The sequence below is a fragment of the Pelodiscus sinensis genome, chromosome 21 (assembly GCF_052426305.1).
Source record: "Pelodiscus sinensis isolate ZL-2025 chromosome 21, ASM5242630v1, whole genome shotgun sequence".
Classification (NCBI taxonomy): domain Eukaryota; kingdom Metazoa; phylum Chordata; order Testudines; family Trionychidae; genus Pelodiscus; species Pelodiscus sinensis.
In genome coordinates, this window is record NC_143072.1 from 22271519 (window position 1) to 22290013 (window position 18495).

The 18495-nt window shown below is 41.1% G+C and overlaps 1 protein-coding gene across 5 annotated transcripts in view; it reads right to left on the reverse strand.

The window, feature by feature from the left end:
* Window positions 1–18495, reverse strand: part of BRIP1 (BRCA1 interacting DNA helicase 1) — a 164349-nt gene that overhangs the window by 87999 nt on the left and 57855 nt on the right. For all 5 annotated transcript variants that reach the window (XM_089772173.1, XM_089772174.1, XM_089772175.1 and 2 more), the window contains 4 exons: window positions 12828–12982; window positions 11727–11898; window positions 11474–11614; window positions 9405–9566 (listed from right to left, as the gene is read on the reverse strand). In XM_089772173.1, the coding sequence (XP_089628299.1) occupies window positions 9405–9566; window positions 11474–11614; window positions 11727–11898; window positions 12828–12982 (630 nt within the window). The remainder of the gene's footprint in view (window positions 1–9404; window positions 9567–11473; window positions 11615–11726; window positions 11899–12827; window positions 12983–18495) is intronic.

An 18495-nucleotide genomic window follows, 5' to 3' on the forward strand; every position in this document is an offset into this window, starting at 1 on the left:
TTATGGGCACCTGACTCCCATCACAGTAAGGAAACAGCAGAGCAGTAGAATTTTCCCACAGTGCAACCTATTCATTCGGCTAGAGCAGGGTTGGGCAATAATTTCTGATGAGGGGCCACACCAAGATTTTGGTAATGGTCAGGGACATTGTTCTACGGAGGAGGTACAGAGTCTGGGACATAGGTTGGGTGCAGAGAACTTAGGGAAGGAGACTGGGGTGCATGAGAGGGTGGGGATTCTGCAAAGGAGTCTGGTGAAGGAGGGGATTGTGATCTGGGACCAGGGACTCAGGTGCAGGGTACAGGAGGAGGTTCAGGAGAGGAGTCTGGCCTGTGAGAGGGTGGTGCAGGATTTGGGAAGGAAGAGGAGGGGTGATGCAGAGGGTTTGGGGGTTGAGCTGGGGCTGGGAGCTGGGGGGACAGAAGGGCTCGGGTGCCATAGACAGGCTGTGGCTTGGAAGCACTCACTTGGGTGGCTCCCAGCTAGCAGCCCTGCAGGACCATGAGGCAGGTTCCTTGGCTGCCACAGCCCCAGGCTACTCAAAATGGCTAGCTGCTCTCTGTGGCTTTCTGCTCCAGGTGCTGTGGGAAGGAGGAGGGTTTGCACGCTGCCTCCGCCACCAACAAAATCTCTTTGCTCCCATTAGTCCCGGCAGGGGAGTCTGTGGGCTGGATCAAGCAGCCCCAATCCAGTGGTTTGGCAGGCCAGACCCAGACTGCGGGCTGTATCTTGCCGTCCCCTGAGCTAGAATGTAAACACTAGGATGGAGGGGAGCACTAGACACTCTGGGATAGTGTTACTTTGACTCTGGTCTTTGCTCTGCAGTGCAGACACCAGAGCCCTCTGTTTGAGCATGGGTTAATGGATCTGCAGATCCTAACAGAAAATAAATTAGAGTTGCACTTGAGTCATTCCATTTCTATTGTTTTCTTTCAGAGGGAAGTACTTGGCAATTACACATCTTCCCAGGGGGCTCTCTCCTGTGTGTTAAAGCAGTTTTTATTGTCACGTCCTCTTAAAGCACTTATCTAAGGAAAGGAAAGGAAAGGAAAGGAAAGGAAAGGAAAGGAAAGGAAAGGAAGGCGGATAACTGCAAAATAATTTAGGCTACTTTGCCATCAATCTGTTGATGGTATATTTTCTCTGAAGCTTGAATGATAGCTAGATGACTGAAGATCAGTCTGGATAAGGTAGAAGAGATGCTGGTGGAAGAGCAGAACACACTGCTCCAGCTATTTACTGTGGATATAACAGTGCATTTGTGGCTTCCTGATAGATTTCTGAAACAATCTCTATGTGCTCTTGAAGACCTTTCATACTTAACTAGTTCAGAATGTAGCTCACCATCACCCATTTTGCTGATGCTCTATATAGAGTCTGTGGCTTCAGAATGGTTTCTGGACACAATCAGGGTGCTGTTACATCTACAAGTGGCTTGAGTCTTGGCTATGTTATGAACTATGCCCTATTCCAAGACCTTAGAGAAAAGTTCCTAGATATTTACTCTTGTGGATTGCAATTAAAAGCTTTTCTCAGTGAGGACTTGCAAGCAGCCACAGTCTTGAAATAGTTGCTCCACTGACCAAATGGAGAACAGAAAACCCCCTGTTTGCTGAACATCGTGTTTTTGCTTCAGGAAGAAGATTCAAGGAGTTGGACTCTCATTTATAGCTTAGTGTCAAGTTGACACTCTCAATGCAATTTTGTTTGAAAATGTTTTTAAATTATGTATATGTTTAAAGGCTGAGAGATGTACATTTTTAATATAAAAGAATGTTACTCCTTTAGATGACCAGGAGGAATGAGGTCATTGTACTTCTGCCATAGATGTTGCTTAATCTTGCCTAACTGGTTCATTGGGACTTCATTCAAAATAGCTCTTTCAGCTTGGAGCATGAACATCCAGAATGAATGAAATCATAATCAGTAGTAAAAGGCATAGATGACAAATATATTTCAATTTAATTTTTCATTGTAAATATATAAGCTGTATGCTGAGCAATGAATATCCATCGTGAAGTCTCCACTTTCCATTGTTCACAACTGACCAAACACTAAAATCTTACATATGTTTGAAATAATTGTGTGTTTCATCACAGATTTATATATATATGCTCAATGTTTTGTTAGACTAGCAGTATACTTTCTGTACATGCATAGTGTTCTATCACCATGTGTCAGTAGTACCTTCAGGAATGAAAAAGTGTTTGTTTCTTTTAATATATTTATATTTACCTTCTCCGGGCAAGAATCCATCACTTAAGGAGGAAGAATCAGAATAAAAAGTATTTATACACAATTTTCAAAGTAATACTGGTGATTTATATGAATAATTTCTGTAAATTAGTTGTCAAATATATAAAGAAAACATTTTCAGTGGGATACTATAAGATCTTTTAACAAGGAAATATGATACAAGATAGGTTAAAGAATGAATCAAGTTTGACAAACTAAATAATAAAATGTATGACTTTCATATTTGTTCTTTTATTAGTCCAGTCAATATGACAAAGTATATGGAGTGGGGGAGAAAAAACACAGTTAATATTACAGGCCTGGAGAAATATCTTCTCTGCATGTCAAAAATGTTTTACTATGAATTAGTTTGGGCTCAAAATTATACATACAGGAAAATCTTTATAGTACGGTGGGGTAATGTCCTAGAGATCTGTGTTTCTTAACCTTTTTGATACCAGGGACCCACATGCTGCCTTCCTAAATTGCCAGGGAGATCTCAGGGATTGGTGCTAGGTAACAAACTGGTCGTTGAGAAACACTGCTACAGGTTCTAAACATTTATTTTTAAAGGCCAGTCTTGAGTGAATGTGGGCAAATCACCATCGCAATCCCATGAAAGTAGGAGAAACATCCAAGAGATTCTGGTGTCTCCCAAAGGAAAGTCTACCTAAATTGAATACTTGCAACTGACAGAAAAACTGAGGATTTTAATGGATGCTTTTTGCACCTGTTAGCACTGGAAGCAGTAAATAACTACCATGCTAGTTTCTATAGCAACAAGCATTGGTCATGTAAATTTCACCTGAGATGTTTTATCAGCAGCAAGTAGCTTCCTCTCTGTATGGTTAGTTTAATGCAGTCTTTGATTGGCATCTCTCCTTATTAGCACATTAAAATTTTCAAAGTTGTTCTGCAGGTCAAGGCACAAGAAAACTGTGGAATATCTTTTCTGCTAGACTTTTTGGTGATCTGGAGTATGTCACTGGATTTCTTGACACCTCAATTTCCACAGCATTCGTTAAAACAGTTGTAAAGTAATTTGAAATCTTCAGAGAAAAATTTATTTTAGAATGGTAAGTAGCACATTATAGCTTACTCCTAATTATTTCTTTCCAGACTAGGAAGTTCAGGTGGTTTCGTTTGCTCCACTTTTGACAGTTTTTATTCCTGAAACCATGTAAGAAAGGTGCAACACATGGGTATAGATAACAGACTACTGTACTACTTATTTCCTGGCTCTAGTCATTTGACATTGTTCACAGTGAAAAACCTGCATCAAATAGCATGGTTCCTTCATCTTCCAAATCCAATAACTACTTTTACAACATCCATTCTTTACACTTATACCTGAGTGTTAAATCAGAGCTCCAGAACTCTCCCAAAAAAGGCAATATGTGGGTATTTTATAAGCTCTAATATTTGGAGGCTAGTTTCATCTTGGCACCTTTTCTAATATAAAGTACACATTTAAAATGTTAAATGAAATAGAGAATTGCTTTTGTGGGAAATTAAATTAATTCCATTTATGAAGTAGCAGCTACTGATGATTTTCTCTTTGAGAACTAACAAGTACATTATCAGGTTTCATTAATAAAGATACATGCACATTTATTGAACAAATCACATTGCCTTAAATGTCAGGAGTTTTAAAAACATGAGGTCAAGAGTGTGCTTGTTTGAATCTGGTCACCATTTTATCAATTGGAAAAAATGAGGTAATGACATTTGTGACAAAAAGAGGAGTTTCAGTAATATTTGTATTATTCCCCAATGCACCTCAGTTTCCCTCTGTACTTTGTGCTACTGTACACTGAGGGGAAAGGGAAAGGGCAAGATGTTAGACTTACATAGCTGACTGGCTGGTAACAAATGAAAAGGGCCTTACACATGCAAATTCAGATGAGACAGTGGAAACACCAACAGCTGGGAGAGTCACACCTGCTGGTGACCAAAGGCCAACAGGAGGAGATTTTTTCCTTACCTCTCAATAGGGAAACAGAGCAATGGCCTTGCACTAGAAAACAGTGACGGGTGTCCATGCCATAAACTGGACTCAGAGACACAGCACCTCTCACCTGGGCCTGACAAAGGCAGGGACAGAATGGAAAACCAAGATGGTACCTACAGACCCATGGCTCAAGAGATCCCTGGTGTTGGGTATAGAGGCGGCCCGTCCATATAGGCGAACTAGGTGGTCGCCTAAGGTGCCAAGTTAAATGGGGCGCCAAAATGTGGTGCAATATCGTTGAGGGGTTTGGAGGTGGGAGTGCCGATTGCACGGTTCGCCTAGGGCGCCAGTTGCTGGCAGCTCATCTAGGGCCGCCCCTGGTTGGGTACTATGTCTTAACCTTTGCTTTACTATGTTAACCTGAGGGCTACCTCACACAATATTCTGTTGACTAATAAACCTTACCCTGTTCTAAAAAGGCTGCATGGAGCTGCTGAAGGTACTTGCAGACGTACATTGATCCCTGAAGAGAGTAAAAACCTCTGAACTGTCATCTCCCTCAGCTGGATTCACTGGGCAGAGTTCATGGGGAGAAACAGGAATCCTGGAGCCCAAAGGTTCTATCTTGAAGGCATTGTGGATACATAGGGTACATCTACACAGCCATAAAAGGCAGGAAGCACCTGCTCCAAGTAAACTGACTTGAGCTCCCAGGCCTTAAGCTGCAGTGCCAACAATGACAGTGTAGAGCCTCAGAGGGGTTGCCATTTTAGTTTGTGTCTGCAACATCTTAGGGTACTTCTACACTTGCTCCCTAGTTCGAGCTAGGTATGCAAATGTAGCTGACCAAAATTGCTAATGAAGCGGGGATTTAAATATCCCGCACTTCATTAGCGTAATCTCGCCCACGCGTTATTCCACTTGGCAACTGATTCGTACGTACAGTACTCTTAGAGACTATGTTCAGGCTAGGCTAGAACTCAGGCTCTGAAACCCAATAGGGGGGATGGCAGACCGCAGGCTCTAGCCCAAGCATCTACACTACAGTTATTAGTCCCACAGCTCAAGCCCCATAAGTCCATGTCAGCTGACCTGGAATCTGAGACTCAGTGCCAGTTTTTTTCATTGCATTGTAGTCATACCCTTAGCTTACCTATTAAGGAACAGTTGGATCCCGTGGGTATCTGGCCAACTAAAAGGGTACTTTCAAGGTACTGTTTAAAAGCTGGGACATAGGACACATCCTATGGTTCTATGACAATCCTATCAGAATTATTTTAAACTCCAAAAAACAGATATTTACAAAGAAATGAAATATAAATACTATGTTAACATGAGTCAGATTTTAAATGGAGAAGTTGGGACATTTAATTATGTTTCCCACAGCAACTTGAATTTAATCTCTTAAACATATCTAATATTTTGTTTCATTATGTGTGGGGTCATATTTTAGGACTTTATAAACAATATATGCACAGGGCATTACAGTTATCATAAAACAAGTAACTTTTCTAACTTTTTTACTTTTAGTATCATAACCATCCATGGAGTGTGAGCTCCTGATCAACACTCATATCTATTTATTTGTGTTTTCATTCATTAAGAAGTGTCATAACTCTAGGAACACAGACCACATTTTTCCAATTGTGGGGCTTAAAGGCACTGACATACAAGAAGCCTAATTTTCAGAAATACAGTAAGCATTCCACCCAGCCAATAGCAGAGTTCTGTGGGAACTGAGAAAGCTCAGTTAATGAGCTAAAAATGAGCCTAGACCAGTGTTTCTTAAACTGTGTTCTGTGGCACACTGGTGTGCCATGAGGCAGTCGGAGGTGTGCCAGAGAACAGAATTCAAAATGGCCACCCTTAAAGGGGCAGGCAACCTTTTTTTCCTTAATTTTTCCCCCAATTTTTTTTTGTTGTCTCAACAAAAAAATCCTTGGTGTTCCTCATTAAAAAAAGTTATTATTTGGTGTTCCTCGGTCTTAAAAAGTTAAAGAAACACTGGCCTAGACAAACTATAAATTCACTAACAAAACTAAAATTAGAACTCAACAAACACCTCATCATATCATTCAAAAAAAACTTCTTCCTTCTGGTTTAACTTAATCAAGCTAAAATTCTAATGAATGAATCGATATTACAGTATGCCTAGATCCCAAAACTCAACCCTCTCAAGCCAGTAAGAAAAAAATATTCACCTCTCACTGCAAACTATGCACTAGAACTCAAATAAGAATTGTGTTGGCCCTCAGCAAAATTAACCTACTGGAAGAGGAAACATGATACCCCACAACAATGCTTTAGCAAGAAAACATGATCTTAAAATGTATTCAAATAATACCTAATATAAATGATGTAATCAAAGGTTGAAGAATATTAGATTTACTATACCAGATACAGTCCATGAAACCTAGAATCTTGCCTCTGAAAATCATTATAGAGAACCTCTGAATGCAAACTGGCAATTATGCAGTGTTGTACATGAGGATGAGGGAAGCCTCCTCTTAATCCTGTGCAAACAAGTTTACAAAATCTAACATTTTTCTCCATATTTTGACCATATACATTTCTCAGCCCTACAAGATAGCGCAATGCAGAATGGAAGAAATGACATAAAAGGGATAAAAGTAGAGCAATATAGGAAATACAAGTTGAAAATATCCTTACGTTGTTTGGAATTCATATTTATGAATTATTTCATTAGGTCCATGGAAGTACCTCCACAAAGGAAAAATATAGAGGGTATAACTACACCACAGTATAACACCCATGTCTGGCCTGGGTAATCTGACTTGGGCTCACAGGGCTTGGACCGTGGGGCTCTAAAACTGCACTGTACACATTTGTGCTCAGGCAGGAGCCCGGGTTCAGAGATCCCAAAGGTCCCACCAAATATCTACCCTACAATCTCATTGCTCCTGCAGCCACAGCCACCAGCCTCAGATGTTTTATTTCTGTGTAAACATGCAATTGATGTGTTTTTCTCAGTAGTCCTTTTGGTGAAGCATAAGGCCAATTGGGATACGGAGGGGGAAGGAAACAACCTGAGCTCATCAGGAATTTTGTTCAGTCTTACTACATATGCCAGTTATTACGCGCATCTCAGGTACCAAAGCATTATCAATTAAGATCAGTATTATTCTCAAAACAAAATCTTTCAGCAAATATCTTTTGTTTATACACATAAGAAACAGCTTCTACACAACATTAACAGTACCCTGGTCAAGATTGTTCTACATAAATACATCACAAACTGAAATAATGCCTGAGATTCAATTTTAGATCTAAAATAAGACAATGTAAAATTTATTTTCAGCTTACTAGTCTTGCACATTTATTCATGTGGTTTTGTGAGTTAGAATGATGGATAATTCATAGTCTGCCTTTTTCTACTAATTTCTTATTGTGTGGTCTAATGTGGTCACCTAATGGCTATTCCTGTAACTGCACTGATGGCTGCAGCTCTTTATAAACATCAGGCAAGATAAGGAACTGGTATTCCCTTCACTCTAACAATATATGTAATATGTGTAGTGTGTTACACAAAAGGATATTTTCTTTTTATCTATTCCTTCAGGTTTTAAAATACTCTCTTTCTGGTGGGACTTCTGACAAAGTGGTCAGAAATCTTGAACTGCATAAGTGACTCCAAACAGATTCAGTTTTTCCAGTGATACCAGTTTTGATTTTTAAAAGGTTTACATTAATCCATGGTTGATTTTAATAAATTGTTTATCACAATCCAACCACAGTTACAGTTTGATGAAACAAACAGACCTGTACTACTAATTATACTCAACATTTGTACTATTGTTCTTCTGATTTAAGTACAATAAGAACTATGGGAAAAGAATACAAATGCTTGTTTTTTATCACTGTGGTACAGTTTTAGCCATATGATACATCCTCTTATCAACAAAATTTAGCAATACGTGGTCTGAATTAAAAAAAATAATTTGGGACAGGAGGCTTTGTGACATTTTGAGATGATTCAATAAAACCTTGCTAAAATCCATATTGAAACGAAACAATAATAAAAAGATATGAAATGGCTGTATATTACATACAAACAGCATGAAAAGAAAATACAAAAAAGACACCCTAATTGCTGAATCAATTCCTATGACAAAGTTGCCTTTTAGGGTAGGCAGCTGAACAATAAGTTTTTTAAGAAGTGGTTTTAAAATACTAGACCATGGAGACAGTTTAACGAAAATCAACAAGCATCTCATCTTTCTGCAAAAAAGAGATGGAAATTTCTTGCAATACCCTGAACAAACCTTTTTTAAGCAAGTTAAATCTTAATGCATTAAGTTTACGTATCACTCTGGGCCAGGGATTGTAAGTAATTCCATGGGGAAGGAGGAACATTGTGCAGAGTGATTAAGCAAATTCACACAGGTTGCAACACGGCCCTAGAGGTATTACCATGTGGAAAGACTGGCATATACTGGTTCCAACTGGATTCTCTAGAGATCCCCCAGACAAGAAAGGACTTTTGGATAAATAACCTGATTTTAACTTGACTCAGGGCCTTCTTTCTGATCCAACAAATTAGCAGGACCCTCCATCCAAATGGAGTGCTGCAATCCTCATGGAAGTATTGGAAGAACTGATGCTGATTAGCACCCGTGTGGATGTGGATGATGATTTTTAGTAAGCTTAGTAGCATGCACATAGGTGCTTTCATTGTTTTTAATATGTTTTCATCTTTGTTTAGAGCCTTTGAGCAGAAGACAAGGCAGGTCTGCTAGGCAGTCTGTCTTGCTGGGGAATTCCCCAGCACAAGCAGGCAATTGCTAGTCTGGAAAAAGAAAAAGGTATGTCTGCCAAAAAATGCAACAACAGGTGAGCTGGAAGCCTGGGAGCAGGTGTCCTTGCTGGACTTTGAGACAGTATAGGCGAAATTGCCCTAAACTGTGACACTTTCTAGACAAGGTTTATTTTCATACTTAGCACCCTTTTTAACAATTCCAAATGCACATAAGCACACTTTTAAATGACTGATCAAAACATCAGTGCTCCTATTATTCCCATAATGGAACAAAACATACTGTTCACACAAACAAGTTTGTAACCAAACTACAGGATCCAAGCAATTCCAATATGGACATTGCTGTTGTCTCCATGTTGATATATAGGGATGAAAAATTACAAAGAAATCTTTAAATAGGATTTTTAATAGAAATAAGAATATGAATTAAAATTTCCTTACCTTGTAAGAAGGCAAAAAACATAAGACTCCTTGGCCAACAGTTTGACACACTGAAAGCAAAAGTGCTCCCACTTCATCCTGGAATTCAAAGGTCTCTGTATGCTGGAATGTGGCACACAGCTTCCGACCCTTGGGGCCTGCCCCAATGGTGCCAACCCAAACCTGTGGTATTAATATTTCAATGTTATATACATATTTACACCAAATGAATAGGGAAATATAAAAATTGAAGTAAATAAAATATTATTTCTGAATAAAATTAATGCTAATAAACAAGAATATAAAATTAATAAACAGAGGAAATAAAGAAAATCAGAGTGTAACAAGTCATCAAGATGTGAGGTGTGGTTACTAGTTGTGTTTATTTTTTAGCTGTACTGGTAAAATAGTATTTTCCTAATATACTATTATACTAGAAGTTTGACATAGCATTGCTCAGGTCCTTAACTCAATTAATTGATTTTGTTTAAAATCAATGCTCTGGGGTGGGACTGGGGGTTCATGGTTAGGATGCAGGCTGCCTCGGGGAAAAAGGACTCCCCCAGCCGTCTGTCATCATAGCAATGATGCCTGTGACATAGTGGGGGGTACCTTGCTGGTTGCTATGCTGGGCAGTGGGCTGTGGGTGACCTCCGCTGTCTGCAGCACGGCCCAGCAGGCAGGGGATGAGTCATTATGCAAGGGGGCTCCGAACCTGTCCGACCAGTTATCTCCCAGGGAGCGGAACAATGGGAAGAAGGCGGAGTGGAGCCCTGGCTGGGGGCAGGGCTGGAAGAGAGTGGTAGTTTTCGGTTTGGAAGGCAGGGGAGTAGGATCTAGGGAGGGGGGTTGGGATTGTAGGGCCCAGCTACCCCCCATCTTAAGGGGGAGCACTGAGGCCTCTTAGCCCCAGTTCCTGTAACCAGATTACATCTGTGCTGTATCCTGGAGAAGCAATAAACTCCCTCTATTCTACTATCTGGTGGAGTCTGTTCATGACACTACGGGGGTGTAGGAGACGGGGGACCCCGACGCGCCATCACACCCTCAGCCAGTGTCTTTAACCTGTCTGTTGATTCGGACTCTTCTGCATGGCTTTATGAGAAGCAATCCCATTCCAGGCACATCCCATTTTCCTGGCACAACCAAACCCTTACTTTGGTTTAAGTTATAAGAGGAAGCTGCATAACAAATTTGGTGGTCCTAGATTTTACCATGTAGGAGGATTCTTGAACAAGCAGACTCACTCACTCACTCATGCACAAACTCTCTCAAATATATAGTAAAATACAGGACTATGTAGCACTTTAAAGACTAACAAGATGGTTTATTAGATGATGAGCTTTCGTGGGCCAGACCCACTTCCTCAGATCAAATAGTGGAAGAAAATAGTCACAACCATATATACCAAAGGATACAATTAAAAAAAAATGAACACATATGAAAAGGACAAATCACATTTCAGAACAGAAGGGGGAAGCAGAGAGGGGGGGAAGGAAGGTAATGACCCCAACTACCTTACCCAGTACAAAGATAGATTCCCCAATTATCACCTCTAATACCATTAGCCCACAGACATCTACCTTTCCCCACCTCTAATATCATTAACTCACAGACATTTACCTTCCTTCCCCCCCCCCCCGCATTCCCTTTCTGTTCTGAAATGTGATTTGTCCTTTTCATATGTGTTCATTTTTTTTTAAATTGTATCCTTTGGTATATATGGTTGTGACTACTTTCTTCCACTATTTGATCTGAGGAAGTGGGTCTGGCCCACGAAAGCTCATCATCTAATAAACCATCTTGTTAGTCTTTAAAGTGCTACATAGTCCTGTATTTTGTTTCAGCTACACCAGACTAACATGGCTACATTTCTATCACAAATATATAGTAGATATTGTATGTTTCATTTAAACATTTTGTTGCCAATTTTCTCAACGCAAGTAAATATCTGGCTTTACTTTTCCTTTTCTGAGTTATAGAAATAGAATAAATCTATATGGTCCTCATTTGAACTTGCCATTTATTGCTTATTTTATAGTGAATATCATTGAAGTTTCAAGAATAAAAGCAATGCTTCAAACATTTACCTGTGAGTTATGAATAACATGATTTGCCTCAAGTTGGATAGTAAACTTCACACCAAGTTCTGAAGAAAACGAATCCATTGGAGAGAGCGTACCAGATGTTAGAACAATTGTCCTGACACTGCCACTCAAGTCTGAAAAAGCCTAGGGCAAATAATTTGGTTAAATCAGTAAAATCAGTACAAACTATTATATTTGTATTTTTGATCAAAAAGGGTTAATAAGGAATTACTGGTTCATTTTGTACTTGGCTTACCACAGCTGGATTCAAGCACCAAAAGTTAAGCATATGGACTGCAGTTTTCTGCCGGGAACTCCTTTTATGTTTTGGTTGTACAAAGAAAGAATTTTTATCTGGAATATCAAGTTGGTTTTCATTTGTCCAAACATACGTTTGTTGCAAAGCAATTCTGTAGTCATCTGCAAATCTGTATAGAAATAAATTATAACCGGTAAACAGATGTAACTTGCATTTGTGTTTGTTAAAAATATATTTCATAAGATCGGTCATGTGGGTTCAACGCATTATACTTTGAAAAAGCAAAACCAGTGTTGACACAATGTGGTTCCACCGTAAGCATCCGACCAAATACTCTACAAAACTCTGCCTAGAATAAAACGAGCTGGCAACTGTGGCACCACATAGTAAATAGAAGAAGGTATTCTACACTAGAAACAGAGAATATGATTTAAGAAGCAAGGTTCAAAATTTATGACTTTCTATTTAAAAACCTATAAGAATCCCTATAATCACTAAGCCATGTATTACAGAATTAATTCTAAAACAAAATATTTAATAGCTAGAGTTGGCTTTAATAGTGAAGATATCAAAAGAGCGGCATAGAGCTCTTTAATGATAATTGAAGCATATACTGGAGTTTGGCAACATGCCAAGAAAATATTCCAGTCTGGCCTTTAGAGAAACCAAAGTCAATGTTTTAGATATATAAAAAAAATTAATGTGGAGATATCAACCTACTTCTTACCGGATGTTTACCCACATGAGAAATATTTTTGGCACTATCTTGTTTAATTAGTAGTTTTTGCCCAGGAGAAGCCTGACACTGAAATAAATAGCAGAGGTGCTGAATAGTTGAGAAAGAGACAACTTGGCAAAGAAGCAGGAACATGTTTGCACAATGCATGCCTCCACTCTGCTTGGCTCCTAAATTCTCTTTTTAATCACATGCACCAAAGCTACCTAAATATCTTATGGAAAACATTTATATTTGCTATCTTTTCATATTTATATAAACAATCAGATGTTTACAAAAATGCACACACTTGCAATTTAAACATAACTGCTAGAAAGAAAAAGAAAAAAAATCCACAATTCAGGCTATATTTTTCCACCAACCTGTTGTTATCTTTGAAGAGATACTGCAGAACCATGAATAACCCTTTTAGCACAATTTGAGTAGCAGGGCTCACAATAGGAACCTGAATAACCTCATCTCCTCCAAGAAAATTCGAAATATTTTCTTCTTTTTCAAGGACAGCAACAAAATGTTTCTGCAACAGGCAAACTCATTAATATCATTCCAAAACAAATGCATATACATCTGAGGTCTTCACCACAGTATTTTAACACAACTTCTTAGTTCTTATTTCAGTGCTTTCAAAATGTACTGTACAGAAAGAAAGAACAGGCTGAAGTATGCAGTTAATATTTGTTAGACTGTATGCAGATGGTCAGTAAAGGCAGAACTAACTCACTACATGGTTACTCTGAATACTTTTATCTGATCAAACAGAATAGAACAAAACACAACAAAACGAGAGGCATGCATGGCAAACAAGCACTTTCCCCATGCTCCCTTAGCTTCCGGAGAATGGGATCAAAAGCAAGCCACATCCTGGTGTGCACAGCTGCTGACCTCCACCCATGGTCCTGAAGTTCTGCCCTTGCCCCTTACCCTCCCGAAATTCCACTCTTGAGGATCTGGCAGCTCCCTTTGGCCACGAGAGCCCCCTCGCTCTGTGGATGGGCAGGGGATGGAGGGGACAGGAGCTGAGAAAGCAGCGCAGGCGAACAACAGGCAATGGGACCAGAGAAGCTCCAGGCCCTGCAGGGTCTGCGCGTCCCTCAGCCCACGCTGAAGCTGACAACCTGCAACTGTCCACTGGAGTCAGCTTATAACAAACGGGTCAGTCAATTTTTACTATTTTTCCCCTCTTTTTTGAATATGTCACCCATTCTTACCATTCAAACACGATTAGAGTGGAGGGAAGGATTTAACTGAGCTAGCAAAAATGGATTATTTGGGGGAGGGTGGATCCATGAAATTTTAATAGCTTGAAAAGGGGTCTGTATGCTCAAAAAGGTTAGGAAACATTGCTCTAGGGCAGTGCTATAGGACACTGCCAACCAGCTGACTGTACAGTTCCTTCCTGAAGGAATACTCAGACTGAGTGGAGGCGAGTGGGATTTGGAATGGACAACACAACTCGAAAAACAACAGTTATGACGGACAGGTAACCATTTTTTCTTCTTTAAGTGACTGCTCATGTCCATTCCAATACGTGACTCACAAGCAGCTTCCTGGAGGGCCGGGAAGGAACAGAACCTTGGGCACATCAGGTCGTGGACAGGTCTATACTAAAGACGGTAGCAAGTACTCGATTACTCAACTACTTGATAAGCATAAGCTTATTGGGGTAGTTGAGTAGATTACTTGACTATTCGCTTCCCCTCTTGCTGCCTCTGTATGCTGTCTGTAGTGTGTGTTTGTGGGTTACTTGCTGTGTGCTGAGCTTGCATCTGTCTGTGTGGTTGGTTGGTTTGAAGGAGCGTGTGCTCTGGCTGGCAGTTGGAACCTGTGACCTTCTACAGGTTTGAAATCTAGAAACCTCTGTTAATTGGCTGAGCCTTAGACAGGAGGAGGGGCTATCAGGAAAGCCTGGGCTTTATAAAGCAGTAAATCAGTGACCAGGGGCAGCAAACAGGGAGTTTTGAGAGGGATTCTGGAAGGGGCGTGGGAAGGGGCCAGGGTACACTTGCCATTCTTTAGAGTTTAATTTAAAGGTTTTAATCAAAACTTCCTGATTTAACTAGAAACCCTATCAATAACCTAGGTAGCTGTAGGCGAGAATGTAGGCAGAAGCCCAGCAGCAGAGTGGGGGCTATCCTGTTTATTGCGCTCAGTGTAGCATTTATGATTACCTGCCCTATGGGCAGGTAGCATGTGTGTGCATTCGGTGCAAGGAGCTCCTGGCCCTCCTAAACCACGTACAGGCTTTGGAGGCCAGGTTGGCTGAATTGGAGGAACTGAGGGAGGCAGAGAGGTACGTAGATGAGACTTCCGGAACACTATAGGACTGTCCCACCTCCGGTCAGATGGCCCCTGTGCTGTTAAGGAGGATGAAAGGCTAAGGGAAGGAGAGCAGTCAAGGGGAGCAGAGAGAAACCTTCCCATAGCCGGGACCCTCCTTCCAGATGTGGGGGGAGGGAGCTCCAGTCACTAGGAAAAGGCAGGTGTTAGTAATGGGAGATTCGATCATTAGAAATGTAAATAGCTGGGTTTGCGATAACCAGGAGAACCGTATGGTGACTTGCCTGCCTGGTGGGAAGGTTGCAGAACTCTCGAGGCATCTAGATAGACTTATGTGTAGTGCTGGGAGGAGCCGGTGGTCGTGGTACATGTAGTTACCAATGACATAGGGAAGGGTAGCAGAGACCAAATTTAAGGTGCTAGGAAACAGACTGAAATCCAGGACCTCTATGGTGGTAGTGTCAGAAATGCTTCCAGTATTACACGCAGGGCCAGGTAGGCAGGCAGAGCTTCAGAATCACAATGTGTGGATGAGACAATGGTATAGGGAGGAGGAGTTTAGCTTTATAAAGAACAGGGGAAACTTTTGGAATAGGGGGAGCCTATACAGGAAGGATGGGCTCCACCTAAACCAAAGTGGATCCACACTGCTGGCACTTAACATTAAAAAGGCCGCAAAGCAGTTTTTAAACTAAGAGATGGGGGAAAGCCGATTGGTGCAGAGGAGCACGTGGATCGGACAGAGACATCTCTTAGAGGAGAGTCTATTGATAGAGATTCTCTAGGTTTTAGTCAGGAGGAGAGGATGAAAGAAGATAAAGTATGGGCCAGATCAGACGAAAAAAAGAATCTGACGTCAGAAAAGGGCAGACAAACGGTGACAGGTTTTTAAAGTGCTTGTACACAAATGCTAGAAGTCTAAAAAATAAGATGGGTGAACTACAGTGCCTCGTGCTAAAGGAGGATACTGATATAATAGGCATCACAGAAACCTGGTGGAGTGAGGACAATCAATGGGACGCAATCATTCCGGGATACAAAATATATCGGAAGGACAGAACAGGTCATGCAGGTGGGGGAGTGGCACTATATGTGAAGGAAAATTTAGAATCAAATGAAGTAAAAATCTTAAATGAAACAACATGTTCCACAGAATCGCCATGGATAGCAATTCCCTGCTCTAATGAGAATATAACAGTAGGGATCTATTATCGACCACCTGACCAGGACAAGCAGTGAGGAGTCCTGTGGCACCTTATAGACTAACTGAAGTGTTGGAGCATAAGCTTTCATGGGCAAAGACCCACTTCATCAGATGCATGTAGTGGAAATTTCCAGACGCAGGTAGAAATATGCAGGCCAGAATCAGGCTGGAGATGACGAGGTGGATCTAATCAGGGAGGATGAGGCCCACTGAGATATCACCAATGCATTGTAGTTCTTCCAGAAAACACCATCCTAGCCACCATGGATGTAGAGGTTCTCTGCACAAACATCCCACATGCAGATGGAGTACAAGCTGTCAGGAACAGTATCCCTGATGATGCCACAGCACAACTGGTGGCTGAACTCTGAATTTATCTTCACACACAACTATTTCAGATTTGGTGACAATATATACCTCCAGACCAGTGGCACTGCTATGGGCACCCACAGGGCCCCACAATATGCCACCATTTTTATGGCTGACCTGGAACAACACTTCCTCAGCTCTTGTCCACTTACGCCCCTTCTCTACCTATGCTACATCGATGACATCTTCATCATCTGGACCCATGGGAAGGAGACTCTAGAAGAATTTCACCACGATTTCAACAGCTTCCACCCCACCATCAACCTCAGCATGGATCAGTTTACATGGGAGGTCCATTTCCTGGATACCATGGTGCAAATAAGTGACGGTCCCATCAATACCACCCTATACCGAAAACCTACCAACCGCTATGCTTACCTGAATGCCTCCAGCTTCCATCCCAGACACACCACACGATCCATTGTTTACAGCCAAGCACTGAGGTACAACCGCATATGCTCCAACCCCTCAGAGACCTACACCTACAAGATCTTCAACAAGCATTCTGTAAACTACAATACCCACGTGAGGAAGTGAGGAGACAGACTGACAGAGCCAGACGTGTACCCAGAAGCTTCCTGCTATGGGACAAGCCCAAGAAAGAAGCCAACAGAACACCACTGGCCATCACCTACAGTCCTCAGCTAAAACCTCTCCAACGCATCATTAGTGATCTACAACCCATCCTGGACAATGATCCCTCGCTTTCACAGGCCAACCTGAAGCATATTCTCACCAGCAACTACACACCGCACCATAATAACTCTAACTCAGGAACCAATCCATGCAACAAACCTCGGTGCCAACTCTGCCCACATATATACGCCAGCAACACCATCACAGGACCTAACCAGATCAGCCATACTGTCACTGGTTCATTCTCCTGCACATCTACTAAAGTAATATATGCCATCATGTGCCAACAATGCCCCACTGCTATATACATCAGCCAAACTGGACAGTCCCTACGTAAAAGAATCAATGGACACAAATCAGATATTAGGAATGGCAACATACAAAAACCTGTAGGGGAACACTTCAGTCTCCCTGGACACACTATTGCAGATCTAAAGGTAGCCATCCTGCAGCAAGAAAACTTCAGGACCAGACTTCAAAGAGAAATTGCTGAGCTACAGTTCATCTTCAAGTTTGACACAATCAACTCAGGATTAAACAAAGACTGTGAATGGCTTGCTAACTACAAAAGCAGCTTCTCCTCTCTTGGAATTCACACCTCCAGATCAGCTACTAGAAGTGGGCCTCATCCTCCCTGATTGGATCCACCTTGTCATCTCCAGCCTGATTCTTGCCTGCATATTTATACCTGCCTCTGGAAATTTCCACTACATGCATCTGACGAAGTGGGTCTTTGCCCATGAAACTCATGCTCCAACACTTCAGTTAGTCTATAAGGTGCCACAGGACTCCTCGCCGCTTTTGCAGATTCAGACTAACACGGCTACCACTTTGATAACTGACCAGGACAGTAATAGTGACTATGAAATTCTAATGAAGATTAGAGAGGCTATCAAAATAAAGAACTCAATAATAGTGGGGGATTTCAACTATCCCCATACTGACTGGGTGCATGTCACCTCAGGACGAGATGCAGACACAAAATTTATTGATACCTTAAACAACTGCTTCTTGGAGCAGCTGGTACAGGAACCCATGAGGAGAGAGGCAATTCTCAATTTAGTCCTGAGTGGTGCGCAGGATCTAGCCCAAGAGGTAACTATAACAGGACTGCTTGGAAATAGTGACCATAATATAACATTTAACATTACTGTGGTGGGAAGAACACCTCAGCAGCCCAACACTGTGGCATTTAATTTCAAAAAGGGGAATTATGCAAAAATGAGGAGGTTAGTTAAACAGAAATTAAAAGGTAGAGTGACTAAAGTAATATCCCTGCAAGTTGCATGGAAACTTTTCAAAGACACCATAATAGAGGCCCAACTTAAATGTATACCCCAAATTAAAAAACATAGTAGAAGAACTAAAAAAGAGCCTCTTTGGCTTAACAACCATGTAAAAGAAGCAGAGAGAGATAAAAAGACGTATTCTAAAAAGTGGAAGTCAAATCCTAGTGAGGTAAATAGAAAGGAGCATAAACACTGCTAAATTAAGTGTAAAAATGTAATAAGAAAAGCTAAAAAGGAGTTTGAAGAACAGCTAGC